Source organism: Castanea sativa, chromosome 12 (genome assembly GCF_040712315.1).
Source record: "Castanea sativa cultivar Marrone di Chiusa Pesio chromosome 12, ASM4071231v1".
Classification (NCBI taxonomy): domain Eukaryota; kingdom Viridiplantae; phylum Streptophyta; class Magnoliopsida; order Fagales; family Fagaceae; genus Castanea; species Castanea sativa.
In genome coordinates this window covers 516,540-538,679 of record NC_134024.1, presented here as the reverse complement: position 1 = coordinate 538,679, position 22,140 = coordinate 516,540, and the positions used below count along the sequence as shown (strand labels likewise).

At 34.7% G+C, this 22,140-nt stretch overlaps 1 protein-coding gene across 1 annotated transcript; it reads right to left on the bottom strand.

Moving 5' to 3' along the window:
• Positions 1–1,543: 1,543 nt before the first annotated feature.
• On the bottom strand, positions 1,544–21,830 carry LOC142619578 (phospholipase SGR2-like). Its single transcript, XM_075792729.1, has 21 exons — positions 21,210–21,830; positions 19,416–19,516; positions 19,020–19,208; positions 17,169–17,324; positions 16,680–16,751; positions 16,438–16,590; positions 15,998–16,048; positions 14,150–14,320; positions 12,880–13,029; positions 10,873–10,938; positions 10,219–10,776; positions 10,065–10,137; positions 9,865–9,986; positions 9,566–9,638; positions 8,809–8,911; positions 7,914–8,007; positions 7,768–7,830; positions 5,041–5,089; positions 4,506–4,609; positions 3,720–3,766; positions 1,544–2,328 (listed from the first exon to the last, which is right to left on the bottom strand). The coding sequence occupies exons 1-21, from the start codon at positions 21,385–21,387 to the stop codon at positions 2,088–2,090; spliced, it is 2,814 nt and encodes a 937-aa protein (XP_075648844.1). The 5' UTR covers positions 21,388–21,830; the 3' UTR covers positions 1,544–2,087.
• Positions 21,831–22,140: the final 310 nt, after the last annotated feature.

Here is a 22,140-nt window from a genome sequence, read left to right as displayed (position 1 = left end):
TTACTATATTAGTCTTGTAGACGTACTCCTTTCCTCATATAAACTTAGATACTGAAATTAAATTATGGGGAAAATAAGGTTGAGTGGATCTGTTAATGGCAATGACTTCGTTCACAAATTCAATGAGAGGAAGACAAAGCTGCCATGATTCTTCTTCACATAAAGCATGTCAATTGCCAGATGAGAAATTTGCCTTAGCTTTGCATGAAATAAAAAACCAAAGAATTAGGCATAAGCAACATGTAGCAAATAATACTAGCAAGCCAGAACCCATTCAATGTTTCCGAAGAAAACCGTGGTTATTAACCCTGTCCATGAAAGCCTATTCCTGCAAGCCCCCAGATTTTCCACCGCATTCCCACGCCTCAACAGCCTCATAGGAGCATGCTCTAAGCCTTTTGAGAAGCAATTGGCATTCAGTTATGTAAGGGGTGACCAAAGCAAGCTATCCCTAAACAAACTAGATGTCGAAAACTCTGTTACCATTGCTAAACAAGAACGAAGTTGTTGATAATGGAATTCATGTCATTATGTATGACATAAAAGGCGAGGAACACTCAATGACGTTCAAACTTTGGGAGTCCAGGGTTTATGTTCTCAAGGAAGGGTGGAACATGTTTTGCCAAAATCATAGTCTACGTGAGCATGAAGATTTCGTGACAGTGTGGATGTTCCTCCATGTTCAAACTATACCTTTCCATCTCTTCAAGAAGACTAAGTTACACCGTTGATTTTTTTTTCTTCCCTTTTTTTTTTTTTTTTTTGAGAATCTAGTTACATGATTAAATTTAATTGTTATCAAAAGAAGATGACACATTTTACAATATCTCAAGAATTGTATTTAAGTCTTAAATACGAACCTTACATATCAATCAATATTAGCAAGATGTTTTTAGTGTTAGGAGGGAGTTTGTATTAAGCCTGCGTTTGGATACTGCGTCCACATCCACATCTAGCGTTTCACGCTTTTTTTTTTTTTTTTTGAGTTCTAGTGGGTCCCGTGCACTGTTCACGGGACTCACAAACCTCTTTTTTCAACAAAACTTTTATTAAAAATGGGTCCTACTGCACTATTTACAATTAAAAAATTATTTTACTACAGTATTTTCAGTTTTCAGCAAAATAAACGGTATCCAAACACACTCTAAGTGTAGGTATTAACTATTGCTGTTAGCTAGAGTAGGGAGGTTTAGCAAAAAGATTTTCAGTTTGTCGGTAGGACGCCCATGTTGGAGGGTTTGACAACATTATAATAGTACATTTTTGGAATGATAATAAACCTTTTTTTTTTACATTTGAACCATGGATGTTATTCCCATGACTAGATCTCTTTGCAATGATTTTGTAATGCACAAATTGGCCATGGTGGGTTCGTAGCCAGGATTTATACCACTACTAGCTGCCACTCATCTTAAGCAACAATTTGCTCAACCTTATTTATCAATCCGTTGGCTTGTAGCAAAATATCAATATGATTAAATAGTATTTCAATATAGTGAATTGATTTTTAAAATTACACACCACAACAGTTTTCCATTTGGTAGCCCAAAAAACCACCACAAAAGGGGTAATTTTATACAATAAGGCTACAAATTTACACCATTTTTTGCAATTCTCATCACCCAAAGAGAGAGAGAGAGAGAAAGTTCCATTAACACCTTTCTATATCATTCTATTGTGTCACTGTCTAAATGTTTTTTTGAACAACACTATACACTATTTGTATATGTCCATTTGATTTCACCTAAATCCCATAGGGATTAGTTTCAAGTATACTTCCATTTAACCAACTGCTACTCTGCTACATAGCACAACTAACCCACTCCCCTCATTCTCAATCAACATTTCTAGGGTGAGCCCTGGTGTGGACAATGGCATATCCTTTTCCTTGTAACTTTGACTATCATTCCCATTGCAGCATGACACAATCATAAATTTCAGGACTTTCTGCAATGTTAAAAGTATGAGATAATTTGGCCCAGAATGCAGTGATATGATAATAACAAAAATTGCTTCCATTGTCATCAATTGCACTTGCATGATGCATCTAAAGGCGTGCAGCAAGAATTTGAATATTGCTGCTATCATCAGCGCTTCCTCCAAATCTTCTTGGCTTTTCTTGAAAAATTTCTAACCATAACTGTGTCAGAAAATGTTAATGGAAGTTCTTCATCAACAGTCTCTCTTTGATCAGACCAGCCTGTGGAACTACTTTCTTCTTTTGAGTTGCCCCCACTAGATTCCACAGGTGAGTTGGGGTCTTCAGGTATATCTCGATACAAGTGTTTTAATATGAAAAGAGCGGTATCATGATCCCTCCAATAGTTTCTGTATGCCAAGATTCACATATTAAAAGAAAATCAAGGTACAAAAGCAACACAACAAGCAGGCTCAAGTTACTTGTCTGTTATTATATTCCCCACTACAAAGAATGGGGATAAAAGAGAAGAGAACTATCAAATTTTTAAACCCCACAATCAAACCCCCAAATCAAACTCAAGAGGCCCAGAGTTTAAAGTGATATGATTTTAAAAGTCCAAACTTCAATTTGAAACTAACAAAACTATAAGGTTTAATTTGTAACAATCTTAAACTTCACGATTTAAATTAAAAATTTTGAAATTATAGGATTTATTTTGAAACCATAATTATTGGGTTTGATTTGAAAGAACCCCAGAAATATATGGTGTAAAATGTAATTTTCCCTAATCTTTTTCTCCAATTCTGCAACTTAATCTCTTTCTGACTAAAATTATGGATTTGCGACAATTTTTGTTGCCTACAGATTTTGCTGTTGTACTCATGTTATTAATTCAAGCCGGTGCTGCGTCTGTTCTTTATAGTTCTGTTATTAATTTAGTTTCTTTAGTCATAAAACAAGATTACTATTAGAAGTATATGGTTAAATGATTAAATTTACCATATCCTAATAGCTTAATCTTTTGGGACAATCGGTAATTTAACATGGTATCAGAGCGGGACGTCCTGAGTTTGATCTCTGTCTCCTCCATTCTACCTCCGATTTAAATTCTCATGTGTTGGGTCTCACCTATTAAAAGGTAGTTTCGGCTCACAAGTGAGGGAGAGTGTTAGAAGTATATGGTTAAATGATTAAATCTACCATATCCTAATAGCTTAAGCTTTTAGGACAATCAGTAATGTAACAATTACAAACAGATGAAAAAGATTAGTGTAATTTATCAAATGATTACGAACAGATGAAAAAAAAAAAAAATTCTGAGAACATAAATATCCTAAACTCAATCCGACATTTTGTTAAAATATTTTAACCCTTTTGTGGTGTAAGAATAAGAAAGAGAAACGAAAAAAGAAAAACTTTTTAGCAACTGCAAGTATATAGTAATCATTGACATTGTGAAAACCTTATGGTTAGCATAAACAGATTATAAGACAAAAACCAAATAGGATAGCTTAAAAAAACGCAAAAAAGGCCAATAAATGTAAACACATAAGAAGAATCATAGTGATAGTTGTTGCTTAAACATGGTTTGGTGGGATCAGATACATTAATCATTACATGCTAATTGCATGAACATTTTGTGCCAAATGTTCAAACGAGAAGTTAATGATGGAAGGCAGATGATAATAGTTGCACACAATGTAGAGAGTGAGTACTTGCCCAATAACAAAAAATACTTGACAGAACCAAAATTGTGTATAAAATGACTTTTTTTATAAAGTAGAAAGCGGATACTTACGTATGTGCTCCAAGGGCTTGTAAGTATGGATGCTCAAATGTTTTATCCTGCATGAACAACATCAAACTATTATTGGAAAAACATATTTCAACATGCAAATACAACTCAAGTTCAACTTAATCTTAATCACAACATTGATATCAGTTACATGAGTCTTTTTCCACTTCAACACTTCAAAAGTCATGTTCTTTTCTAACTCTTTGGAAATCTTCTTACAACTACCCACGTATTTTTTTAATCCCCTTACCGGCTTACTCTTAACATTCCTTCCACTTGTATCAACTTTTTTAAACTAGTGCATCTGTAGATCTTCATTACACATAATGAACCATCTGAGGTGACTCCCGCATCTTATCCTTGATTGATGCAATGCCAATCTTTGCATCAATATCTCAACTCCTCATTTGATTTTCCTTATGTTGTGAGTCATCCATCTGAACCCTCTTAACATTCACATCATGGCATTTATCTTAATGCTGCCATGTCTAAGACCTACATGAGCTGGGTACACAGCACCATGTCCATATCCTTGTTTTAAGATTAGCATGCAACAAGGTGGGGATACATACAAAGAATCTAGCAAGAAAGCTGCTCCGATGATCAGATTAGGTCCTTGTATGTTGAACTGGTACTACCTTATCCATTTTTAATGACTTCTAACAACTAACAAATGCAAGATGCTAATCCCAGTTATCATTAGAAATATATGTGCAGTATCAGTATGTGCATGTGCATGACCATGTACATGGTTGTAAGATTTAGCATCAAATTGGTAAAACAACGCACTTGAAGCATGTAATCAATCCGTCCTTCTTCACTTCCAGTTAATCTCCGAATCATAAGAGAACCATATGATCTCCCCTCTTTTTCTTGGGAATCCTCTCCCTCTTCTGCAATATAAACATTATAATTTTTACACGTATTAATAATATAGATCAAAGAATATAAGATTGATTAAAATACTTCTCCACACAACCGTAGATAGGCTTAAATAGCAAAAAATGGATTTCCATAATAAATACCGATTAGTTTGAGCCACCACTCAGTGGAGCTGGATTATAGTATCAAAATTATTTTTTGGTCGTGGGGCAACAGTTTGATTTATTTTTCTCTGTTTTTCTTGTTTCTTATTTGTAAAAAAGCAGGGGCCTGGGGAAAGGGGGGTGGGGGTTGATGTAGATACTTGGAAGAGGACCACTCTGTTAAGATATATTCCCCCAATCCTCCTTACATTTATGAACAGGAGGAGAATATGAAGTAACAATGAAAGGGGGGAAACAGGAAAAGTAATGCAAAGCAGAAGGGTGAAAGATTATGTTACCTTCTAGGCTATCCCTGCTTCTGGATTGGCAAACTGTGAGTACTTTGACCTGTTTAAACAGCATACAGCTTAGAACTTAACATCTTGCATGAGTAAAAATCAAACACCACACACATATAATATGGTAAAATGTAACAGAGCGATTGAGGGGCCCTACTGAAGCTCAACATCACTTAGTACTATAAATGAATACGAGAACAGTTAATCATAAACAGAAACGATACGTGATTATTTATGTTTACATGATTACTTATTGTGCAAGCATTCTATCCTCCCAAACTGGAAACCAGCCCAACCAGTGTAGTCAATTTGGATGCACATACACACTACTTCATTCAAAGTTGAGAGAAATGGGAACCTGACAATGGCCATGCTAAATTATGGGTCAAGGCAAAATCGAACCCACCAATCAAGTAGAAGCTTTAGTATATGTGACAATCCTAAGATTAATTTGGAAAATATTTCAACTTCTAGGATTAGAAGAGGACGAATGTTTACTTGTAACTATTTAGCAAAAATAAACCATTTAAAAGTCACATACATAAGTATATAAGAGTTGTATTCCCAGATTAAGGCAGTTCTTCCAGATTTAAATTTATAACAAGTGGTGTACAAGTGCCATTGTACTTGAAACCAACAGATTCAAGAGCTCAAACTCCAACTTTATTTTTATAGGCGGCAAGTTATACGTGCGTCTAGTGGATTTCAAAATCTGTCCACCCCATTCTAAGGGGCAAGGAAGTGCCAATTGAGCCACAGCTCATTGGCAAATCCACCTTTAAATTTCACCAAATAGCATAGCCACAATTTCAAAGAAATGAAACCCCGGCCCCAGGCACATGCCCCTTTAAAATTACTAAAGAATACTCTATTTCATTTTCAATCTCATGTACCTTCAAAGAGACATTTGATTCCCCACTAATAAGTTGGGAATTATAATCCCAGTTATTGATATTAAAAAGAAAAAGAAAAATGCAAAGGGAAGGTTAAACCAAAGCAACCTTCCCCCACCCAAAGCTTTCCATATCTAGATTCTTTTTGAAGCCCCACTCAAAATGTTGTCAGCTCCTTTATGAGCCCTTTTCTGACTCCTCTCTGCCAACTTCATGTACAAGAACCGTTTAACCTATTTCCTTAATGCACCCTAAACTGTAATTAACCTAGTAATATGTCTAAAGCGAAACCATATGATCACCTAAAATCTGCTTGCTCAAAGCAGGCACAAAGGATAGAAAACTTGGTCAAAAGGCAGGTGCTGATCAATCACCAAGAGAAATAAAACCAAAGTTTCAGACAACAATTAAGATGTTAACAAAAAATTTTGAAGCAGAAGGGAGCATCTCCAAGCCATAGCCACATATCTACTACAATATTCTTTATCTTCCACTATTAATTTGTAATCAAGGAAGTTATATTATCTTACAGCTCTTCAGAATGTAATGCTACTACGCATTTGAAATTAAAACTTGTGGCTGACATAAAGCTTAGAAAAGAAGTTAAAGAATGTGTGTAAAGATCTAGTGACCCTGTTAAAGAGAAGTGATGTAGAGAGCACAATCAAATTTATTCAAAGTTTATTGTCAAGTTACTGATTCTCCTAAAAGCTTAAGCTATTAGGAAATGATGAATTTAATCATAATTCTAATACTTCCCTTCACATGTGGGCTTAGAATCCCCCTTGATAAATGGGACCCAACATACGAGATTTTAAAATTTTAAATAAGAGGTAGAGCGGAGACAACGATCAAACTTAGGACCTCCTTCTCTAATACCATGTTGAATTACTAATTCTCCAAAAGCTTAAGATGTTAGAAAATAGTTAATTTAATCATTTAACCATAATTCTAACATTTATTTATTACATATATTTTTCTTATTTAAGATACAAGATTTCATTTTTGAATTTTGAATTTTAAGTGTGCGTTTGGGAACCAATTAAAAATTAAAATTATTTTACTATTCAGCTTATTTTTGCTACTATTCATGAGCTCTATTGCACTTTTTGGTACTATTCATAGGCCCCACTATACTATTTCAACTAACTTTTACCTTTATCTACAATACTTTTAGCAATAAGTTTTCAGTATCAGCAAAATAAGTTTTCATTTTTGAATTTTGAATTTTAAGTGTGCATTTGGGAACCGATTAAAAATTAAAATTATTCTACTATTCAGCTTATTTTTGCTACTATTCATGGGACTCCACTGCACTTTTTGATACTATTCATAGGCCCCACTGTACTATTTCAACTAACTTTTATCTTTATCTACAGTACTTTCAGCAATAAGTTTTTAGTATCAGCAAAATAAGCGGTATCTAAACATACCCTAAATTTGGCTTTAATTTTGTTGAGGATTTCATGGGATGTAATTGTAACGTGATGTAAGCCTTGAAGCCTATTAAAAAGAGATTCTAAGAATAGTTTGAGACAGTTCAATTTGAATAAGTAAATAAATAAATTTGAGTTAGAGTTTTCTCTACAAGTTGGTGGTGATTCTAAGCACCCTTAGATGGTGAAGTTCTAGGATTTTTTTTCCCTTTTATTTATTATTCATGAAAATCCATTCTGCATCGAGAACTCTCAAAGAAGAATGGAATCACATGCCAATTATGACACAGGACTTGCATATTAGACTCATTCTTTAAGTTCTATATCTGAAAAATAAAACTCTTGCATGTAAGAAATTAGAGAGATATATTAACTTTGGAACGGTTAATAGAGCCCACCCTTATGGAGTGTAGATGATCCATGATTGCATGAGAACGAGTTGCCAAATCTTCAGTAAATTCCTACACCACAGACCATGAGCATATTAAAAACAGGGAGAGAACGAGACTTTAATCCACATTTATGTGTTGTTAAAGAGCCGTACCTGGAATCCAATATGCAACCGCCTTCCACCCTTGTGGTAAGGTATAAGAACAGGCCGTTTATTGGTGTATTCTTTGCAGACAAGTGGTTCTATTCTGTAAGAAATTTCAAAAAATATTCTTTAATGTGTTGTAATGTTGCCATAGATTACCAAATTCAAATAAATAATATAAAAGGGAAAAATGGTAACAATTATAACAAAACTTATAGCTGATTTATACCACCATGGTTTGATGTGTATGTTTATGCAAAGTAAAAAAGGGGTAGGTGTGCGTGCGTTTGTATCAGTTTGTAGGAGCAAGAGAGTAGAGGAGGAAAGAGGGCCCTTCTACATTTCCAGCAGTCGAGTTAAAATTTATTAAATAGCACACTTATATATATGTCTTGCTTACATCATTTTCCCTTAAAAGTAAGCAATGCAATGCGTTACATGCACCATTTTCTCTTTTCTTTTGTTAATATTCAATACGAGAAAACTTGTAATTTTACTTCATAAATGATATATAAAAGAGAAAGCAGCCACTCTAGAGTTAAGCTCACACAATCTTTTTATATTCTCTCCTCTCTAGCCATCAACACTACATCTTTTACGCAGATCTAATTAAAAGTACTTACCAAATAAGTTCATTGGAAGGTTGCAAGTTGCAACCCAAGTACACATCTAAGTATGCAAGAGGAATCAAATAATGATGAATAAATCAATAAAAATGGAACCAGAAACTAGCACACAGAAATCAATCCACCAACAAAATCAAGAAGAGGAAAGAAAAACTAGCTGGTTGAAACCACATCCGGCCCTTCATACACCCAATTCTAACAAAATACAATGTCTACTAAGCAAATGAAAACAAAACAAAAACGATAAACATCAATGTAATAGAGGAATTATGACTGACCTGTATGCCACAGGATCAAACGGGTGAAAAATGTTAAACATTTGCCGACAGGCTGGCATCTCTTCACTTATATTTTCTTCTTCCCAATATTCCTTTCCTTTTCCTGGGATGAAGACGAACAGCAAGTCATTAAATCTGGAACACGTATCTGAAACTACTTAATTTTATAAAAGAGTGACAGAAATTCAAAACTAAAGAAAAAGACACAGCCTAAAGCTACAAAGCAAATTAGCAACCCCAAGAGAAAAGACTGACACCTACCAAAATTCACCAAATCCTGAACAAACCTATGCCCATTACTAGGAGAACACAAACCACAAACTCATTTATAGATAACTAACTTTCCGCACAGACCTCTGCATATTTATCAGGTAGATTACATTTAAATAAAGTAAAAAAATAGTCAGAGCCCAACTCAAAATTAAGAAATATGGAAGCTCTTGTCCACAAATAAGTATTTGAATGAACATTGATTAGAAACTTTGAGCATCAAGTTCAGTTACATTTTAGTCTCTAAAAAAGCAGAAATTTTACATGGAAGTATAAACACATGATGTTAAACACTTTAGCTCATACTAGAAAAGAAAGTTATACTATCAGTACAAACTAAATATCTAGACTAATTAATCATAAGATAATTATAACCATTTAAGAACTTTGGAAGATTTCAGAGAGATATCAACATTCTTAGTAAAAAGGATATTCATGCACCCATACACATACAGGGTCTTAAATCCATATGCATATTAACTCTTACCAATGCCAATGCGAATATTTCGAAGGGCGAGGAATACTCCAAGAGGCGATCCAACTGCAAAGAATGTGTCAACCTGATGTAAAAGATTTTAGTCATATGAGAAAATATACCCATTCCAAAATATGAGCAGATCTGATTTGCAACTAAACATAGAACCAATTTCATTCTTCTTCAGAGATGCAAGCATTTACTTTTGAAAATCCACAAGCACTAGATAAAGTAAAGAACAAGGTACTCCATTATGCAAAAAGGAACAAAGAAATTGCACAATAAAGGATCCAGAAATCTCGCTTCTTTACCTTAAATTCAAGCTTCGTGTACTTAATATATGGGGTGTAATTCATTGGTGCATCATCTTGCCCAGATGGCAGCTTCTCATCTATGTGTTGCTCTTGAATAGTTGTAAGATCCTCCTTAGTTCCTGTATATTTTACACATCAGAACTCAGACATAAACAAAAAAAAAGGGCGGGAAATTTTATGTGAAGATTGGAGGTCACCTTGATGCAACCTTGTATCTCCACCGCCACATTGCTTTTCCAATTCCACTATTTTGGTCTTTAACGAATCAATCTGAAGCAGCAAATATTACATGTTATACAAAAGGTTCCATAGAAACCCATGAAGAAAAATGATCATTTTTTATAGTCACACCTCTTTCTTCAGCAATTTGATTGCTTTGTTTTTATTGCCTTCATCTTCACACATGTCCTCAGTCATTTTCTCCAAACCCTCAATCTGGATGCCAGAATCCATGTTCGTAGTTTCACTCAAGGCATCCCTCTTCTGAGAAAGTATGTCACTAGAATCACAAAGTAATTCATCAACATCTTTCTCACCACCTGGTTGATTGGAGTCCATAGCCTTTGCAGTAAGTTCGTCTAAATCTGAAGTGATAGGACCCACAATTATTGAGGAATCTTCAGTATCTCCTTCCTCATTTTCAGCATCTAAATCTGTTTGTGAAGTAATCTTGTCCTCAAAGTGATCCACCCTGTCCTTAGTTTCATTAACAACCGTGAAATCTTTATCCTCCAGCTTTGTCAAAGAGTCACACAGAGAAGACTGGTTGTTCACATCAGGAGATGATTCTTCATTTCTAGCATGTTCTTTGTACATCCATTCCATTGGAAATGGGGAGGATAAATTCTCCTGATGACAGAGAATATCATAGGAAAGGACACTTCCCAACGAATGCCCATATATTGAAACCTATATAAATGTTAGCATGATTCATATCATTCAATGTACATAACTTATATTTCATTTTAAAAATTAGAAAAACCAGGGATGCATTCCGCTGCAAACCTTTCCATCATAGCCTGGATTCCTCTTCAGAAACTTCAAGTATAACCGATTTAATTGGATGGATACCTGGAGGAGGAAGTATTTTTATCAATTCAAGCACTAATCATGCTGTTACCTCCAATGTCCTTAATAGCTTGAGTTGGTCACTACTAATTAAAAAATTTACTTTTTCAAAGCAACAGCTGAAGTTGCTGAGGACGAAAATAAATGGTTATAAAATATTTAATACAAATATATCTATTAATGTCATTTCAAAAAAGAATACAAATCAATGTGATCTTATATGCTCAAGATATCTCCAACAAAAGGTAATGCATGAAGAATTCCTTAATCAATAACTATAATCAGCAAATCCCTTGCAACTGTTGCATATGGATACGTATGTATGCATAAAAATCCTCTAATGATCCTCTCATTGATCATAACCAAATTGCTATGAGAGCAAACCCAGAGCACATCTTCAGTGTACACCTTTTACCCAAAAAAAATCCTACAAGTCTGATATGAATCTGTTTATCAGGAAAAAAAAAAAAAAAACCAGTTTATTAGTCTTCTAAGAGCCTTATGAACACAGTTTTTTTTCTTTTTTCATTTGATATCTGAAATTTAAAACTTAAAAAATCTCTTGTGCCTCTAGATCCTGGAGACCCAAACTCTTATACCTCTCCCTACCTTTTGCTATAATCTGGTTCTTTACTGTAAATCTGCCTCGTCATGACTGGTATTGCATCAGCTTTATGCTGCACCAGCCAGTTCTTTCTAATCTTGTTTACCTACAGTCATATGGTGCAATTGATACCCATTTGACACTTGGATGTTAGAATATCATGAATATTCTTAAATTGATTGGATCTTAATCTGATCACTGTCCCACTTCTTAAATAGAGAATAATTTCCCAAACAATTTTTTTGGGACTACAGCTTTGGTGGTGTTGTTATTTTAAGGAAGCCCGAACATTTGTTTATCATGGTATTGTAGAACTTGCTGTATGATAATGTAGACCAACCTTCCTTAATAGTCTAATAAAGGAATATAAAGTTTCGATTTTTTCATTTTTTTTTATAGGTAATGTTTCATTATTTTCATGGAATGAAATTTCCTCCTCTCCCACTACTTAAATAAGAATAACTGCCCAAACAGTAGGGTTTTTTTTTTTTAGGTAAACCCCAACAGTTGTTTATCATGGTATTTTAGTTCTTGATGTATGATGATGTACACAAACCTTCCTTTTAATAAAAGAACTAGTCAATAACCCATGTAATGCAGAGAAAAATAAAACAAAATGTTAATTGTCTCTCTCTCTCTCTCTTCACTAACTATGAAATTTTATATTTATGGTAGCTATTAATAGGCATTTATTAGTATGGTGTCTCTATATAGAACTATATTATACTATTTAAAGAAAATATGATGTGGCAAGATTTTAACAGAGGATGTAAATAAAGAAGGTTTGTAGAATTTAAATTCAAAAAAAATATATATATTAGAATAATGACAATGAAAAAATTGTAGGCTTTCAAAAGCTTATGTAGCAACATTAGAGTTTCATTATTTCCATATAATGAAATCCCCCCAACAATTAAAAGGAAGCAAAGAACTGAGTTAATGTACCTATGTATTAATATACTTATGAATTAACCTTACTTGTACTGTTTTAGAATATTAATGTACAAAAGAATTAAGCCTCCAACAACTTAACTCAGTACATGAATTCCTATTTACCCCCCACTGGAAGGAGAAAAATTCCTATGATATAGACAGATTAATAGAAATAAAGTGTCCCTAATAAAATATGTATTATGAAGATGCTTAAGAATTGCCAACAGTGAACATGATATCTCCAACAGAATATTATAAAATGGATGGATAGTTAGAAGTGTGGAGTTGAAAAAATCCTTTTCCAATAAGTGATGATTTTACAGAAATTAAATAGATTCAACCTAATTATACATAAAGAACTAAAAAATAGAAACATAAATGACTACAAGAGTACGCAAGAGCCATACCGAGTCAATTATATCCTGACAATAAATGGGGCTCATGTAGTATAAGACATCATGAACAGTTGCACTCAACGTGACACGCAAACCTCGAACTCCATCTAAAGTAATTTTGTCAACTGCAGCTTCACCACTAAGCTTCAAACCCTTTCTCCACTAGAATACAAATACCATCAAGTTAGTTAGAGTACATACAAACACCAAAAACTCCAATTAACAAGATATACACCCCAACCCAAGCACTCAAATCTTTCAAAAAAGGAGACAGAAGAACCATTATCCTTTTTGAAAACAATTTGAATTCCTTACAACTTGCACCACTTAACATAGGGTACTATCCTGCTAACAACTTTATTTAAAGAATTTTTCTTGCTTTAAAACATTGCAAATTCTGTCCTCCAAAGATTTTTTTAAAAGCAAACCCAAAAATACTTTCAGCTTCAATCTACTTCTTACGTTGCTTCTATATTTCAGAAAATGGTATAAACATGCTCACACCAATAGATTGCTAGGACCATTGTTATCAATGTTTGCTACAATCAATGAATCAATTTGTTTTCCTTACAGGAATAGCTTAAATATTTAGGGACCATGTTTTCTGCTAATTGCATAGCCATCTCTATGAAAGTAGACAACTAATGGTGAATCTGTTAATGGCATAAATCTCTACAATGGAAACACAATGCCCAAGACAGATTGTGGAATACTACAGAGCAGTAACAAGTGACCTATAATAGAATTTGCAGCTTAAGAAACCCCTATAATTTGATGATAAATGTGCTATAATGCTCTAAGTTGAAGGAGAGTGCTTCCACCTTTTGAATGGCATATCAATTTGAGAAGATTATAAGCACATTCACTCCCCATTCATCTCAAATTACGTGACTGATTCAATATAGTCTAAACATTATGATAATCTCACATTTACCCACCAAAGAAAGAAAGAAAGAAAGAGAGAGAGAAATTGAACAGCTTTGCCTCAAATTGCACATCCTCCTCCACAAGAATGGGTGGAGGGTGAGTTTGTGAATTCAAAACCCATAGGGTTTTAAATTACCAATAAAAAGAATTTGAAAAAAAAAAGGAAAGGAGGAAGATAGTTATCACCATAACAAATAGCTTGTCCAACCTCATCCACACATTCATATTTTCTATATCCTATTTTCCTCAAATAAACAAAGGTTGATCTTGTCAATATCACAGGAAACTAAATGCCTAGGAATTCTTTATTCATGTAACCAAAAAAATATCCACAAAATAAATTGGCAGCATTTACCTGGCATGGGATGAAAAGGACTCTCTGAGTGCCACGTTGGTGTGAAGTAAGGTGCCGTTCAGCAAGACTTGATGTGACATGGCGAAAATTAGTAACATCATCAACCAAATTAGACTTCTCCAACCTTTGACCAATACCATGAATCATAAAAACTAAGTGTTGAACAGGTACCTAGAACAATTTCAGTCAGACAAAGATCATTTAAATGATATGGTAGTTTATTGTGTTGAATACTAAAGAGGAAGATGAGTTTCTGGGTCCAATACATGAAATCTAGTTATGCATATGGACTTGTCCCTTAACACACCTTTCTCAACAAAACAAGCTGGTAACATTTGCATGGAACATGTCTTTGGACATGGTTGCCATACCATGGATCCAAAAGAAGAAAGGAAAAGTTGAAACAAAGAAAATAAATATAAATAAATAATGTTATCTTTTCCCTTTTTTGTCTATCACAGAAGAGTTATTGAAGGCTGCAACTGAGTCAAGCCATTTGCAAACAACTGATGCTCAGCTGGTCTCATTTCATATAAAAAACATGCAAATCCCAAGCTCAATAAAAGCAGGTCAAACTCGAACATAGTACAACTTCGCTTATGAACCTGCTCTTTAAGAAGGACATAAATAGTCACAAGCAAGCCCCAGATTAGAAAGTGACACTGAAAGCCCAAGGAAACCCAATAGCTCAAGCGATCACAAGGTCCACTTAAACCTGCTAAGGAATGGCTAATTCAATCTTACTCTTTCCTGATCAGGTTAGAATCATGCAAAGATGTAAAATTGTGGGAGCTCTCAAACTACCTTCCCATATACCCCCAAAAAAATATGAAGTACCTGAGCGAGGTTCTATCCTCTGATTCTTAAAACTTCTGTGCTTAACCTAATCCCCGCCCTACTTATGTGACCGACATTGACCAAGAGCAGATAATAGGGGGGTGACACTTTCTATAAAAACAGATAAATACTGGAAGAAAAAATGCTTAACCAAATTCCCTTGGGTGACATGGGCCCCTAAATGGTGACTGAACCTAGCTAGAGCTTAAGTTGAAGTGTTCAAGTAGAGCTCAAGCCTAGCATAAACAAGAAGTTCAATCAGCTCCATTACAGCCTACAAAGGAAGATCAGGCCATCTACGAATAAAAAACATCAAGCATGGTGTACTGCCATAATCAAATATTTGGCTTTCTAATTTGAAGTTGCTTTTAATAATTGAAACAGACCTTATCTTCAAATTAAAGAGACAATACAGACAGCCCTCCAAATATGCTGTAGAACAAATTAAGCCCAAGATAATATTCTTTACAAAATATCTCTTAAAATTATAATTTTATGCAACAATTGTGGAAAAACACAGACGAAACTATCTAATAGCCAAAATGTAAGTTGATTATAAGGTTCTGGCCACATAACTTTATGTTACGTTGGATGGCCCAAATTATTAGATATGCAGCCCACAGGTTTAAAAATTGTGTTCAACATCTAATCACATTAACTATAAACATGCACAGTTTCTTTAGTTAGAAATAAAACACTAGTTGCTTAGCTACCACGGTAACACCACACCCAATTCGTTGTCCATACGCATAAAAAATAAAAAAACTGTTGTCCATTGAACTGAGGAAATGCTTAAGACTACTTAAAAGATATCACTCATATATTTATCCTCCCACACCTCATATTTGTAATATCAAAACCGTTACAAGATTCTTTAGAGTTTTAATGAAGACAACATGTCTAAATTAGAAGAGGGGGGAAAAATATAGGGACAAACATACAAATATTACAAACAAAGTGCATTAAAAAAAACGAACAAACTCATAACAAGAAGAATGCTATGGTGCATACCTGTGAACAGTAATCATCCATTTCCTCCTCCTTTTGCTGACGTAATTCATCCTAAAGAGAAATAGAGGGGGAAGATCAAATGATTGTTAAAGGAGATAAAGGAGGGGGAGGCAACCCTTATATAAATGGAAACAACTGTTCCCATATACATGCATACAAGCATAACATATGTGGGGGGTTTTCCTTTTGTTTGTGTGTGTGTGTGTGTGTTTGGGGGGGGGGGGGGGGGGCCGCGGGGCGGTTTGTCGATGTCTGTGTTTGTATGTAAAGTATGAACACAACTCACACCCCCATACAGGAACCCTCCACCCTTATTTTCAAGGGGGAATGAGTCCAAAGACCATTGGCATAAGCCATATATGTTGTACAAACATATAACAGGAAATAAAAAGGAAGGCTATAAAGTTACTACAAAACTAAAGAGGAGAAAATTTAGAAACCTGGGTAGGTTTTGGTGAGTGAGATGGGGAATAGCCACGCCTTATCTTAATTCCACTTCCACTAAAACCCATTACACCAGAAAAACCAGAAGCATCAACATTGAGCCAAGCCTCCCAAGTATCATCTTCTCCAGTAAAAAGTGCATGCAACCACTACAAGAACGTCCCCAAGATGTATTCATGCACCAGATATTAACAATGAGTCAAATAAGGCTCTTGCTTTACAAAAACAATACACATACTGGGGTAGAGCCTTGCAAATCAACTCGAGCTGCAAAAAGACCTGATGGTTGAAATGTTCGACGATGCCAAACCTGGATACAAGAAATTCATTTTTATCATCTGTTTATAACTTAAAAAAATAATAATAATAAAAAACAAACAAACAAACAAACAAATGCTCGAATCTCCGCTTAACCAAAGGGTGCAAAGATCTTATATTAACTTTCAACATTTTAAAATTTTAAAAATCTTTAAAAAGGAATATGCAGACTGCAACAACTGAAAGTTATACCATGGACCTGAAATTATGTACTCTTTAGGCTTAAAGAAGAAATCACAATCTTCAACATCCACGTAAACTTCAAATTTTCTTACTCTAGTGTCGTACAATTACATATACATGCTTTAATATAACAGACAACTAGTAGTAATGAATAGAATACATATAAAATCCTCGTAGTCAAAAGACATAATAATCCAAAATGTCAAAACCCAGTATTGTAGCAAACCTGGCTACGATATGCAATCTCCAGTTGTTCAGCTACGTCTTCACGAAGTGGAAGCCAATCAAGGCCCCCCTTACGGGCAAACCAATGACCTCTTAAAACACGCCGATTTTCTCCATTCCAATAAACAGGGAAACAATGTCTTTTCACTAAATCTACCTGCATAAATATTGTAATTTCACTTTTACAAACAGTGATTTAAGTTAAACAATAACAACAAAGTTCTTCAAAATGCCTATAAAACCATAGAATATCATTTCTAAGAAATTTTTCAGACACTAAAAATAAATACATCAAAATTGTAAAATTAATTTAAGGTAATTGTCTATAATTACCTACAAATAATATACGAAACAAAATCAGATTCAGAGTTCAGGGGAGGCCGGTGGATGCTACAAATTATATAAGAAACAAATTCAGACTCAGAGTTAAGGGACAGCCAATGGTTCTTGAGAGGATCCTGTTGTGAACCTTGCCATAGACAGTTGGCATTAAGGAAGCCTATCACACCAATTTTAAAGTTTGAACTGGACAGACCAAAATAGAAAATACAACTAATATAACCAGTGGAATCCACCACAATTCCCCATCGCTAAGAATGGGTCCAGACAAAGCTCATTTAAAAATATGTAACTGCGTACACCTGAAGAATATGGTGACCTGATGAACCCTATTGCCCCCATCCTAACCCCACCCAAACCCACCAAAAAACAAAACTGCAGTTGGGAGCAGGTACTTAATTTAGTAAAATGTATAAAGGTGGCCCAAGGCAACCAATCAACAGGTTCAAGGGTTTCTTCCTAACCTATTCCAAACAAAATGCTCGTATAATATCATCATGGCCTCAAAGTGGTGAATGTGAGAGCTGCGTAAATTTACAATTATACCTAAAAAGCTTTACCTAGCCAAATAAACGAATAAGCTAAAAATAAGTTTAGCAAAACAAAACCTCAGATCCTTGGTCCTGATTCAAGGAAGGAACAGCGGTTCCGCCATATATCAGTCCTCTCTTCTCATTGGCATCTAATAGATCTCCACTATATACCTCTTTGATGATTGCTAATGACATAATTACACAAACCCAAATTTGATTTCAATTATGAATTAAAAAGGTCACTCTGTACTCAAAACAGTGTTACAAAAGATGGCCTTGGTCACTTCAGTCAACCACCTTCCTCTAAGCATGAGCCCAAAACAATTTTTTTGTGATGACTTGTGAGATTTATGAGTCTCCACCTCTGCAGAGATTTATGAGGGTTTGAATTATAGATAAAAGTTCAATTGAGCTCAAAAGTGACAACTATCACCAAATAAGATACAGGTCAAGTAAACAAAGCTTTGTCATCTAAAAAGGCACACTGATATCATAAGGTAGGCACACTGACATATCATAAGGTAAAACAATCTTCTGCATGATTTTCATCCCCTTTCCCCCTCCATTTTTGCCATTTTCCCCGAGAGCAACATGGTTTCTCAAATGTTAACAAAGCATTAGACCTGAATTGGTGTTTTCCGATTTTCTATAGGATCCCTTCTGTAGGTCTTCAATTTACTTCATTGAGAGAGGTGCTAAGAAATTAAAGACTCGGACAATCTTTTCCTCTTTTTCAATCATTCTATAAAGTTCTCATCTACATTGATCAAAGAACAAATATATACTTCAAATTAAGTAGTTGTCTCAATTCAAAATGGAATTTTCAAAAAAGAAGTCACCAGAAAAAGAAAAATATTAAGATAGATTGCTCACTGAAAACTATTAATATATATATATATATATATATATATATATATATATATATATATATAGAAAGATAGAATATCTTAAAGCAGAAACAATTTTTTTTTTAAAGATACCTCATAGAGTCCTCCCTTTACAGGGACACCAACTCTCTCTTCAACTTCATATAGTTGGGCTGCTCGAGCACCCTCCAAAGAAGATCCACTTTGTTGCTTATCCACCTTACTAGAGCTGGGTTGTCCTCTTGGACCTTCACTACATTCTGCATATTCTTTCCACCAACTAGAGAGCAAGTCTTCTTCTTGCTGTAAATGTATATTCAAGAAGTGATTCATTTAATAGAGAAAATCATTTAGATTAGCTGCCAACTCAACAAATAACAATCTTCCGGCTTAAACCAATCACTATCAACAGATACTATCAAGCAGTTTCTGAAAGATATCCAGCAATCCAAGATGAACATGAAGGGAAAAGCTTATTATTAAACTAACTAAAAAGTCTAAAAAGATTACCTGCAAGAAAGATGCTTCTATCGCAAGAGAATCCCTCATCCCAAAACGAAAATAATCGCTCTTGCCCACTATCTCAGTGCGAGGGACCGAGGCAGCTAGCTCTGTAGAAACAAGAGCACCAGAATGTCATCAAGATGTATACTTGACCTTGATGTGCTAATGCTCATGAAGTACATTAAAGAAGGAACGAAATGAAAGTAAATATATAAAGAAGTGTTAAGGCTATTAAGCAAGCAATGCAGTTATTTGATCATAAATTAGCAGAGAATAACAGGGAGAAATATCAATCATCTCATGAATTTAGAAGCACCATGATTATTTCTCTCCTTTTTTTTTTCCTAAGCATGACTAGTGAATTTGTGTTAAACAACACACACACACATATATGCTTTTTTATTCCAGACATACAGCAGAATGAGTTATGTTAAAGGGACTCCTACCACACTATTCTCCCACTCATCAAGCAAGCAAACCTGGATTAATATGTATAGGCCATATCAAACAAAAGCAAGGCACTTGCACATAGGGGTGGCAAGATTGGACACAACCCGCGAACCCGACACGACACGACACGAAATTAGCAGGTTATGGGTTGAGGCTTATGGCCTGTTTGGATGTTTAAAAAAGGAGGGGGAGTAGAGTAGAGGGAAGGGGAGTAATTCAATTACCTTGTTTGGGAGTTTTTTAAGGAAGGAGGGGGAGGGGTTTCAAGGGGTTTCAACTACCACCAACTCTCTTATTTTTAATTCCCCAAAATTGGAGAGATTTGGAGGGAGATCTGCCATGAAACTCGAAACTCCAACGTCATGCAAGGATTAAACCATTAAAATCTACAGCATGCCATGAATCTACCTTATACTCAAGATATTCTGAACATGTCGCCTTTAATTTTTCATTTCTCTTTTCCTTTTTTTCTTTTTTAAATAAACAAACCCTTCAACTTAGATAAACTGCGGAAAGAATTTTGCTTATTAAAAAGGTGCAGAAGCTACAACTTTGTAATTATGCAATAAAGCATATAAAGACTCGAACAAAGCCATTTCACAAACTTCAAATTTTCCACAAACATTCTCCTTCAACTTTATCCCTTTTTTCAACCAACATTAATTCCACTCTAAGAACCACCAAATCAGATGGCAAACAGAACCACCTCACATTACTTTCTAAACTATGTTAAAAAAAAGGAGGGAAAAATAACACAGTCTAGCCCATATCTCTCAGTTCACCAAGCAACTGAGGAACTAGAATGAACATCAAATTTTAGATGTTATTTTTGGCATTGTTAAACGTTTCCAAGAAATAAAAGGTATATGAAATAAGGAAGGAAATGAACTATTAGTAAGATTCTTAAGCCTAAATTTCTTTACATGTTTTTCCATTGGTAATTAAACACATTAAGTGGATCCCCACAACCTCATCCTCCACTTTGTTCATTCCCTTTTTTTTCTTTTCATGATTGGTAAGTTACACAAGCACTCAGTAGGTCTTGAACCCACAATCTCACCCTTCAACCAGTTATTATGGGAGAAGAAAATACCAGTTGCTATAGCTCATAGACCATCCTCCACTAGTGATGACATATGAGCTATAGTTCATATGCCAGGTAAGTTTGTTATCACTATGTTCTTACAAGGAGAGGGGAGATGTGCATTTGCCCATTTGAGCTAGAGCTCATTGACTTTAAGTTCTTTACATTTTCTACTCTTAACAACAAAATCAAGCATTTTGGGCTCAAACCATGCACCAGATAAACCATATGCTTCCAAAATTATTTGAAAATAAGAAAAATCTCACCATTCTCAGCCAAAGGGACCTTGTAAAAGTACCACCGAACATCACCTCCATCAGAAGGACTCCTAGTCTGCGCAAGATACTTCTGCCTGCCCTTACTGTGTTCAATCTCAACCTCCAACCTCTTAATATTTGATGGGGTGTTCCTCAACAAATCAGGGTGTGCCTCAGAACTCGCCATGATTACAAAGCAACTTCTCTAGGTGTTGAAACGCAAAATTTGTCAAAAATATCCAAAAGGGCCTTCTCCTATGAACTCCCAACCGAGTTTACCACAAAAACAACCATTAAATCCATTCTAAACCAAGAACATGCATTCTCTTAGGCAATTTATCAAATGGGTGGTGTTCAAAATGGCCAAAATCCAATCTTGGACTAAATTTTGTGAGAATTAGAGGAACCCCACAAAGAAAAAAGAGGGTATGGAAGAGAATTGCAAATGGAAGAAAGTAAAACTCGAAAAAAGCAATGATTTTGGGTAAGGAATATAAGGGAATTTGGATAACCAAGATTGAAAGTAAAGGTCTTTTTTAGAAAAAAACCCAGAACCCAGACGAAAGGAAGAATTGCTTTGAGATTGAAGAATGAATGACAGCTCGGTGTTGAATGTCAGGTAGGAAATAAACAACAACCACTTCGAAATGGCGGTTGCTGTGTTTTCTTTTTAGTTTTTACTCTCTTTTATATATTTTTATTATTATTATTATTTATTTGACTATTTAATATTGAAATCCTCTAAGCTTACTCAATGTGTGGGATGAAAATGAAAACAAGCCGTTGTGGCAAGGGATCTCTTAAATAATATTCTTTCTTGTTAAACAAATCTCTTAGCCAAGAGTCACGTTGAATGAAGTACAAGATTGATAATTTTTTTAATTAAAAAATATTATATCTAATTAACTCAAATAATATAATTTTAATTAGAACTTATTTA